The 9,251-nt window shown below is 40.3% G+C and overlaps 4 protein-coding genes across 4 annotated transcripts; 2 read left to right on the forward strand and 2 right to left on the reverse strand.

Moving 5' to 3' along the window:
* Positions 1-46: 46 nt before the first annotated feature.
* Positions 47-1,062, forward strand: LOC105126722 (uncharacterized). Its single transcript, XM_011027678.1, has 2 exons — positions 47-358; positions 522-1,062. The coding sequence occupies exons 1-2, from the start codon at positions 231-233 to the stop codon at positions 841-843; spliced, it is 450 nt and encodes a 149-aa protein (XP_011025980.1). The 5' UTR covers positions 47-230; the 3' UTR covers positions 844-1,062.
* A 141-nt stretch (positions 1,063-1,203) lies between these two features.
* On the forward strand, positions 1,204-5,573 carry LOC105126724 (mitochondrial import inner membrane translocase subunit TIM44-2-like). Its single transcript, XM_011027680.1, has 14 exons — positions 1,204-1,472; positions 1,568-1,680; positions 1,759-1,842; positions 1,976-2,051; positions 2,360-2,404; positions 2,486-2,902; positions 3,011-3,079; positions 3,179-3,243; positions 3,330-3,398; positions 3,503-3,575; positions 3,677-3,781; positions 4,936-5,007; positions 5,094-5,156; positions 5,266-5,573. The coding sequence occupies exons 1-14, from the start codon at positions 1,398-1,400 to the stop codon at positions 5,395-5,397; spliced, it is 1,458 nt and encodes a 485-aa protein (XP_011025982.1). The 5' UTR covers positions 1,204-1,397; the 3' UTR covers positions 5,398-5,573.
* On the reverse strand, positions 5,478-6,920 carry LOC105126723 (11S globulin seed storage protein 2-like). The gene is made up of 2 exons (XM_011027679.1): positions 6,411-6,920; positions 5,478-6,327 (listed from the first exon to the last, which is right to left on the reverse strand). Exons 1-2 carry the CDS (start codon positions 6,849-6,851, stop codon positions 5,947-5,949), a joined length of 822 nt encoding a protein of 273 aa, XP_011025981.1. The 5' UTR covers positions 6,852-6,920; the 3' UTR covers positions 5,478-5,946.
* Positions 6,904-7,630, reverse strand: LOC105126957 (11S globulin seed storage protein 2-like). Its single transcript, XM_011028023.1, has 2 exons — positions 7,321-7,630; positions 6,904-7,205 (listed from the first exon to the last, which is right to left on the reverse strand). Exons 1-2 carry the CDS (start codon positions 7,604-7,606, stop codon positions 6,904-6,906), a joined length of 588 nt encoding a protein of 195 aa, XP_011026325.1. The 5' UTR covers positions 7,607-7,630.
* Positions 7,631-9,251: the final 1,621 nt, after the last annotated feature.

A 9,251-nucleotide genomic window follows, 5' to 3' on the forward strand; every position in this document is an offset into this window, starting at 1 on the left:
AGTTATGTTCTGTTTAATCTTTTCTTTTCATTATATTATAGAATATTTTTGGAAAAACGGAGTCCGGTCTAAAATCATAGCTACACGTGCCAAAAGGACAGAGACACTCAGTAGTCTCAAATTTGAAATCGTGTCCAAAGATAGAGCTAGAAGAAACTCAGATCCCAAACAGCGACATCAGAGGAACAATGGAAGCTTAAGCACAGCCGTAACAAAGTTAAAGCACGACGATGGGTATGCCTTTTCTACTGAGTCGACTCCTTCTCATCATCTTTGTTGCTCACTTTGCAGCTTCAAAAGCGGCAGCCACAAGACCTGGTTTTATCTACACAAGAACCAGAGGAAGATGCACTCCCCAGTAAGCCCTCTGTTCCCCCATCTTCTCTCCTTCAGTTTCAGTCTTAAGAAGCATGTAGAACGCCTACCACGTACATGTACGTTACATACGTACCTATGGTGTTGTATCGTAATGTATAAAGTTTGTGGATTGAGTGACATGAGCGGACGCGTATCTGTCTCAGGTTCTGGAGCAGCAGGAGAGAGTCATGGCCAAGGATGGTCCCGCAGAGAGCAACGGTATCAAAGGTATTTGGATCAGGAGTATTTGAGCGGTACGGGTCGGATGTGACCTTGCTGGAATCAACGACTAGGAATGACGATGAGAACGCATTTGCTGGGTTGTTGAAGCAGGCGAGTGCAGCCCTTCTGAACTCATATGCTAGAGAGGGGTTTCCATACTCTGCTTGGGAAGTGAAGACTCTGCTGATACAGGCATTGGTCTCCAAGGAGGCTGCAGCCGCTCAAGCCAAGCAGTTCTCTGTTACCAACGAAGCTTGTAATTAATTATAAACTAGTATATATTCTTACTTGTTTTTGTGACCAATCCTTCTGTGTGTTTCTCTGTTATTGTTGTGTTGCAATGTTGCCCAGATGTAAAGAACTTGAAATTTTAGCTTGGATTTTGTCGACTGGTGTGTTGTGCGACTAGGATTGAATTGTGTTGAACTCTTGTTTGATCCTGTTGTGAATCTCTTCACTAATCTATTTGTGTTTCCAATCTTATTCTTGAAGTGAAATTTGAAGCGAACCATTTCTCTTAACCCAGCCCATCCCATGCCGGCCCAGCCCAGACCAGAAATTCGGTCCTAGGTTACTGTTTGGTCAAGGCTCACATGCTAACCCAGACGAGCTCAAAGTTATTCTGACATCCTGAGTTCCGCACAAATCTCTCGTCACCCGAACAAACCCCTCCCTTCTTCTCTATAGGCAGCAACTAAAATACAAACACACGTTAGGGCAACAAAATAATACCGCTACCGTTGCTGGTTTGTTTCTCACGAAACATCGACAACCCCCCCTCTGGAAAGAATTAAACCAAAGAAATTGTTCTGTTTTAAATGGCGAGCAGGAAACTTGTTCGAGACTTGGTACTCTCAAGACAGCCCCTGTGTCTTCAATTGATAACCAAACAGGTTATTTTCCAAAGAAACCTCCCCCCCCCTCCCCCCCTTGTCTTTGTCTTTCTGTATTGGGGTAGTGACTGTATGTTTTGTTTTTGGCGTTGTAGGTTCCAAGCAGCAGATTACAGGTGGTATCAAGTTACGGATGCCCGTATTCCGGCTACCGTCGATTTAGCGTCTTCAATGAGTTTTCCAAGAAAGTTAAAGGAGAAGCTCAAAGGTATTTATGGTCCCTTTTTTTGTTAGTTATGGAGTTGTAATAATTTATTTATACATTTTTCGTTGATATTGGATGCAGAAATCTAGAATTTAAACAGTCTGTGAAGGAACTGAAGGAAAAAGCTGAGGAACTGAAAGGGGTGAAAGAAGAGCTCAAAGTAAGGTAAGGTGTGTCTTGAGAATAAACAGCAGGTTCATGGTTTATGTAATTTGTTAGCTTTAATTAGTAGTTAATAGGCTGAGACATACCGTTGTATGTCAAGGGAGAGCCTGAGATGATGAAATGGCGAATGCAGAACGAAGCAGACAACTGAGAAGCTGTACAAGCATGTGGATTGCGTTTGGACTGAAGCTGAAGCTACTGCGAAAAAGGTGTGTGATTCATATCGTTGATCTTCAGATGTTGTTGACCGTAGAAGTATCTTTTGCTTGGAACATTCCATTTTTGTGAGTAGATTGTTCATATTTTGCAAGATCAATTTTTTCTTTCCATTCAGAGAGTTTCAAAGTCATTTTTGCTTTCTGTTCAGAGAGTTTTGAAACTGACCTATTAATCAGATAGCGGACAGTGGGGTTGATTTCGAAGTCTCTGAATTGGAGAATCTAGGATTATTGAGTTTTAATAATAACACGTGTTAGTTGGATATAATTTACTATTAGCAATTGCTTGTTGTTTTTAGGTTTCTGCCAATGTTAAAGAAAAAGTTTCAGCTGCCACAGAGGAGGTATGCTTACCTGTTAATCACCAGCCTATTCTTTGGAGTGATGGCCGTGAAGTAATTATTTTTTACATCTTGGGTGATTAGGTCAAAGAAACTTTTGGGATTGGGAAAGAAGAGTCATCTGAGTCTGCTGGCACATCGACTAAAGATGGTGTTGGTGCTGAAGAATGTAGAAAGGCCTTTCCTGGTGAAGAAGCAGACAAGCAGACTGGAACCAGTGATACAACAGAAACATTGTTTGGAAAGTTTAAATCAAGCATTCCTTCCTCAAAAGTGTCTTTAGCCTTCCAGAAATTGAAAGGAGCAAGGGTCAGTGAAATGATGAAGAAAGGATATGATGTTGTGAAGGATGAGTTATATGGTAATACCAATACGAGAAAGCACCTGGAATATACCCCTCCTCCTTCCTTCAGCGGTGAAATAAGTACAAAAACTGACATTGCTGTTCTACCCTCAAAACAGTCTCGATGGAGTAAAAAATGGGAGTCAATAAGAGAAAAAGTAATTTTATTAATGCTGCATGAATTTTCATTACAAATAAAGCTACTTATTTTATATTGTCATGCTTCTTCGCTGCGATGATAATGTTTCCTGATCTTTTAAGCCCAGATGCAAGGTCATCCTTTATTCAAGCATTTTGCTGGTCTCAGTGAACCTGTTGTGACAAAGGGTCATGAGGTCTGATCTTCCATAATTTCATATCAGTTCTTGAGGTGTTAGTTCACCGTGCCCCTCTCAAATCGTTTTTGTAAAATCCCTTTTGGTTGAAATTCCTAGATTGCAGAGGACATGCGGGATAGATGGGAGACGAGTGATAGTCCCATTGTTCACAAAATCCAGGAGTATGGCCCTCCCTCCCTCCTGTGTGCTCTTGCTAGAGAGGACGAATACCTTAAAGAGTTCATAAAACATTTTCCTTTCTTGACAGTGTCAGTGATTCCATCTTTCAAGAAAGTGACGCAGCAGCATCAATCAAGGAAATACGTCGTCGAGATCCGTATGATCAAATGAGCTTCATTTTGTTTTTTCACAAACTAATGTTCTGTATTCCAACATCTTAAATTTATGAACTTTTTTGTTCCTTGGATGTGTTTTTACCAGATCATTTTCTTTGATGGATTTTGTGGCAGAAGTTCAGGAAGCTATTAGACCTGTCCTTAATGCTTATATGAAGGTGAGCACAAAGTTCATTTATCATGACTCTCCCACCTTTTGCCCATATGAGTAATTGAAATTCTGTCTCATCAGCAACTAACCAATGCTCTCTATGTACAGGGGGATATAGAAACTTTGAAGAAATACTGCACCTCTGAAGTGATTAATCGGTGTGAAGCAGAACATAAGGCTTTTGAGGCCCATGGTATATTCTTTGATAACAAGGTAACAATTTCCACTTTAAAACACTTTCTTTATTTTGCAATGTTCAAGGCTTTTAATGGCATGGATTTTGCTGCATTTAGCTGATTGGAGTGCCATTTTGCTGAGCTTAGTTTTTCCTGCGGAAGAATGTCCTTTTCTTCCGGTGGGTTTGCACATTCCTTCTTAATATTTTTTTTTATCCACGGTAAAGGCAAATGTTTTTCATTTCAATTATTGTATTTTTAGAGGACTATGTAGATGCTTTTGCCAAGCATAATTATTAACTTAATTCTCTTAAATGAGTAATCAGATGTAATAGCTATCTATCACATTTCCACTTCAAGTTAGACCATGTTGCTGTGCTATATATATAACTGTTCTTAGAATTACTATATGCCAAGTTCAAAAAATGAAGAGACAATGACAGGGTATGTTGAGACTCTTGCCCAGTGTATGCATATCTTATATTTGATGGATTTTGTGACATATACAATAATTTGGTGAGTTTCTTGAGTAATTTGAGACTAGAAAATAGCCAGGCCTTTAATGCTAAATATGTTTCTAAAAGTCAGAAAGAACTTGTTGTCATAATCAAAATCGACAATAACATATATCAGGATGCATACTGTAGTTACTTGTTGATGTGATGGGTGCTGAGTTCTATCTCATCATTAGCATCATAAACATGTGCCTGGGTAGGGGGTGGTGTCCAGGCAAAGCATACATGTCATGAATGAAGTAATCCATTTGCATTTCTTGTTGACCTTCAAATTGCTTTAGTGATAGAGCATGTGGTCAAGTGATTCATCAGACATAATAGTTAATGTTATTGTATTGCCTATTCAGTATATAACTGTTTTTAGAATTACTAAATGATGAGTACAAAGAATGAAATAAACAATGACGGTATGTTGACAAGTGTGTGCACATCTAATTTTGAGGGATTTTGCTACATTTATAATCGTTTGGTGGGTTTATCAAGCAATTTAAGACTAGGAAATAGATAGTTATTTAAGAGGCTGCATATGTTTCTCATAGTTGGGAAAGAACTCATAGTTGTCATGACTTTTAGGTATTGGTTGCAGACTGCAGTTATTTGTATATTGTTTTTAAATGGAATGCATGGTATATTCCAGTTTGATAAGTTGATAAAAAAATCCTTATGATTGGTGCAGATTTTACATATATCTGATGTGGAAGTAAGGGAGATCAAAATGATGGGAACCTCTCCGCTAATCATTGTGGCGGTATGCATCCCTTTTTGGGTAACTTTATTGCAATCATTAAATGATTTTCTGCCTATTGATGGCCATGTTTCTTGGAATAAATGCAGTTCCAGACACAGCAAGTCCATTGTATACGTGATCAAAATGGTGCAATAACAGAAGGGGGTCAGGTAAATATGAATCTTCTTTCTCAAAACGTTTTTCCTAAAAATCAACACTCTTCTTTCTGCTTGCTCTTGCTTGCGAGAGTTCGAATAAATTTTTTGGTGGCTGTCGTAGGATACAATCCATACTGTATACTATGCATGGGCTATGCGACAAGTAGATCCAGAAGAACTTGGTGGGGGTGCAATCTACCCAATATGGAAGCTAATGGAAATGCAACAGCTTGGTGTCCAATCCCTCATCTAGTTTTCATATTTTCAAGTTACTGATGGATGTTGTACAATTGAAATTTACTGAATTTCTTTTATTTTCCAATTTTGTTTTTTGGGTCCGAACTTCCCAGGGTTTTCACGTGGCCTGGGAAAGCTTAGCTAGCATACATTTTTCATTTGATCAAATAAAAAAATCACAAAATTCATTGTCTGGGAAATGGCTGCTGTAATTTGCACCAGAAAGTTCTCTTGGCCGTCGTTTTTAGAATAGTACTGCGGGGTCCATTCTGTCATTTCAGGATATGCGATATTTTGAGTGGCTATTTGTTCTTCGTTAGCCTGGGCAATGTTAGGGGAAAAAAGATTATATGAGCCATGGTCCAGGTAGAACTGGAAGGCTGTCATAAAAGAAGGCCACCTTTTATTGATCATAAAAGAAGGCTTACATGCATTTTTACACTCGCCCACAAAATATACAGAAGCTTCTTGGTTGATGGATCCTTCTCTAAGGAAACAAGAAGGGATTTCTTAGTAGTCGTGGCCCTAGGAGTACAGGAAGTAGCTAGCAGAACAAAAATTCTGTTCAAGATGAGGTCCTGGTAGGGGACAGCAGCATGGACTCTGGATCTCTGTTCATTTTCAATTGTTCAGCTTCTCTTGGGGAAATCTGGTAAGCGTTGGAGATGACATCAACGGGCATGGCCCTCATCACGGAAATGGAACCAGCCACGGGACTCTTCATTGGCTGGCTGCTTGATTTGAATGACACCCATTCAAAACCATTGTTTCCTGCCCTCATCAATGTAGCATAGAATTGAGGGATCACAAACATGTCACCTTGCCTTACTCTCTCGTTCATTATGGTGTTTCCTCTTTCATCCACAACCTGTGCGTTCAACTCACCGCGGAGAGCGTAGACGACTCTGTTGTCTGTCATGGACCAGTGTGGCGTGTACAATGCATTCTGCGAGAGGAATGATTCTATGAAGTTGGATTAAAAAAATGCACGGTAAATCAAGGGTTGAAATTGGGTTAAATGTTACTTACTGGCATAAGATGGCCTCTCTCAGCGCTCATGTCAAGGAATTGGAGGATAGGAAGCTTTTGCTGGTTGGCAATGTAGATTCTTCCTCCCTGTTTAGTGTAAACATCGGCTTCTCTTTGGAGTTCAATGTTCTGTTTGATTTTCATGTTGCAGAAAGTTTCTTCCAAGCCGTTCCGAGGTGAAGATTCGCTTTGTTCCTCTTCCTCTTGATCGGGTGACATGATTCTCATATCTTCTCGGCACTTGACAATGAGTCCTCTGTTACTATCTTGTCGCATTCTCCTTACAGTCTCTCTTGGAACGTTGAAGGCCTCAGCCATCAACTCTTCGTCAAATCCACGGAAAATGTTCTGGAAGGTCTCTTCATGGCTCCTCTCAGATTGACCTGCATATCTCCGAGAAGCTCTTTCCTGTCCATGCCTGGATTGGCCGCCCCCCAGCATAAATCCCTTTGTAACATGAACAATTACCAACAATTAGCTCCCTCACCACATATTAAAAGTTACTGGAACTTCGAAGGGAAATGGAGAGAAATATTACTCTAAGGTTTTGGTCCAGCTGGTTAGCCTGGTTGTTAAGATCAAGAACAGAGATAGCGATGAGCTCCTCATTACCATCATTGTAGCACCAATGGGCTGCTCCTGCTGGCACGGCAATGACATCTCCGCGGCGAATCCTGTGAACTTTCTGGTGCTGGTCTCCTGACATTCCCTTCTGGCCTTGGCCTCTTGAAAATTGCTGATCTTTGTGAAACGTCTCTGGGCATCCAGGATAGCTGACTCCCATTACTCCCCTACCTGTTCCATTTTACTTCTCATGTTAGCTAACTTTTCTCAAAGAGCATAAAAATGAGCTCTTAATTATTGGTCCATATTATCAGTCAGCCTGATCTTATAAAATCGTTTATCTTACCTTGAGCAATGTATACCAAGCGAGGGACAGGGAAGAACTTGGGCAAAGAGAGGGAATTAGTCTGTATAGTGTCCCTCATGGGAGCGAACCCAGCACACTGGAATTGGTCCTCCTCCGGGTCCCAAATCTCAGTCACACCACCTTGGGACCTCATCCGATGAGAAGGTTTGCTGGTAGAGATCTTCCGGAGCTGGCATTGTTGCGCTTCGCTCCGCTGCATTTCAGTGCTTGCTACAGCTGCATAAGCAAGCAAAGAGAGAAGCAATAATACAACATGTTTAGTCATGCTGGACGTGTACAGGGCAGCAGAAGAAAGAAGAAAAAACTGAGAAGTGGTGAGTTGGGCTGATATTTGAAGCTCACTTTATAGGGTGAAAGAGGTGGTGACTGGCAGAGTTCTGTGGCATGGAGGATTGGTTTGTTCTGCATGGAGGCATTGTCGTGATGTTTAAAACGATCAGCCACCTCGCCTGGGTTGCAAGTTGAGCTGGCAAGGCCATCTAGTGTACGTGGTGCTGTTCCTAGCTAAAGTTCTAGGAACAATATTTACACCCACCACTTGTCTTTGCTTTCTCTATTTGTCACTGAAACAGAGAAATCAAACCAGCCAGCCAGCCAGTAATTTCTTTACTTTCTGAAGAATTGGTGTGGGTGACAAGCTCTATGACAAATGTAGAATTAATCTCGTTAAGCCAGTGACGAATGTACGAAGTGGCCCTCAAAGTTTGAAATTCTTTCAAAATCATCCTTAAATTCATACAATTTTTTAAAGGTATTCTTATGAAATGGTCCCCAAACAAAAAAAAACACATCTTAGCCCCCCATTTCACTAACTGAGATTTTACCATAAGAAATATCAAGCTTGGAGATAATATAAGTGACTCAAAAAACCTTAGTCTTGCTGCTGTGTATGAATGGCTTAAATGATATGACAACCTCTTATTATCAATGAGGTAAATGTTTCAAGGATTCAATCTACATGAAAGGGAAGTCTCGGTAACAAAATTCTTATTCTTGGGAGCGCAAGAGCGCTGATGTTGGCACGTGTCTTTTAGGGTTGTGCTGGCTTTTGTTTTGGACTTCCTACAGCCCTGTAAATTAGCACCAAGAGCTGTTTTGGGCCTTAAGGCCCATTTCTTGAATTGGAGTGAGTCTGGGCCTTGAACGTCAGGCTGCCTTATTTGTCAGCACTCATCAGTATTCCCTTTTTGAGGGATAATTATCAAAATACTTTTTATAATAAAACTTTTCTATAAAAAAAAATTATAAAATATAAAATTTTTGTGGGATAATTTCGTACTGAAAATCCCAAATATCTAACTCTCTCCTTTTTTTTTCTTTTTTTTTTTGTATGAAAAATTTCCTTTTATAGTGATAGTGCCAGTCCTGGGAAAGAAATGGGAGAGACAGGAGGCCGAAGCTTTATCATGAAGCCGAACAGTTGAAATTCCGAGAAAAATAAAGTGTAATGATCACTGGCACATAATTGCCAGTAATTCAGAGAAGCCTAGCTAGCGACATGGAGACCATCTCCTTATTCATGTCCTCATAGACATAAAAAAGCGTACAATAAGATTTGAATACTTGGAAAGGATGCAGCTTAATTCGATGTGCCTTCAACGCAAAGCCATTGACCAACAAAGAGCTTGTCACAGTCGAGATTGGGGTTGATTGCATTGAAGTCGTTAGCAGTTAGGCCGAACTGCTTTTCAACAGCAGAGCAAGTGTCTCCAGTTACTACTCCGTGCACTGACACACAGTCTGGTGTGGATGCTGCTGCCCCTAAGAACCCGAAAACAAGAAGAAGGGCATCAATTCATATTGCAATATTGCCTGCTATCCTTATGGCCAAGAGAAAGATAAAATTGATCAAAGAGTTTAAATTACACTAGTGTTTGATCTAAGACTTACTGCCAAGAACTGATCTGCTT

This window comes from Populus euphratica, unplaced genomic scaffold (assembly GCF_000495115.2).
Source record: "Populus euphratica unplaced genomic scaffold, PopEup_1.0 scaffold30.1, whole genome shotgun sequence".
NCBI lineage: Eukaryota > Viridiplantae > Streptophyta > Magnoliopsida > Malpighiales > Salicaceae > Populus > Populus euphratica.

Coding starts and splice junctions, on each gene's coding strand:
- LOC105126723 (XM_011027679.1), bottom strand. CDS start 6,851: ATGCTGGGGGGCGGCCAATCCAGGCATGGACAGGAAAGAGCTTCTCGG. Junction 6,328..6,410: donor AGAGAGGCCATCTTATGCCA/GTAAGTAACATT, acceptor TTCCTCTCGCAG/AATGCATTGTACACGCCACA.
- LOC105126724 (XM_011027680.1), top strand. CDS start 1,398: ATGGCGAGCAGGAAACTTGTTCGAGACTTGGTACTCTCAAGACAGCCC. Junction 2,903..3,010: donor GGGAGTCAATAAGAGAAAAA/GTAATTTTATTA, acceptor TTTTAAGCCCAG/ATGCAAGGTCATCCTTTATT. Junction 3,080..3,178: donor TTGTGACAAAGGGTCATGAG/GTCTGATCTTCC, acceptor TGAAATTCCTAG/ATTGCAGAGGACATGCGGGA.
- LOC105126957 (XM_011028023.1), bottom strand. CDS start 7,606: ATGACTAAACATGTTGTATTATTGCTTCTCTCTTTGCTTGCTTATGCA. Junction 7,206..7,320: donor CTTGGTATACATTGCTCAAG/GTAAGATAAACG, acceptor AAAATGGAACAG/GTAGGGGAGTAATGGGAGTC.
- LOC105126722 (XM_011027678.1), top strand. CDS start 231: ATGGGTATGCCTTTTCTACTGAGTCGACTCCTTCTCATCATCTTTGTT. Junction 359..521: donor AGAGGAAGATGCACTCCCCA/GTAAGCCCTCTG, acceptor TATCTGTCTCAG/GTTCTGGAGCAGCAGGAGAG.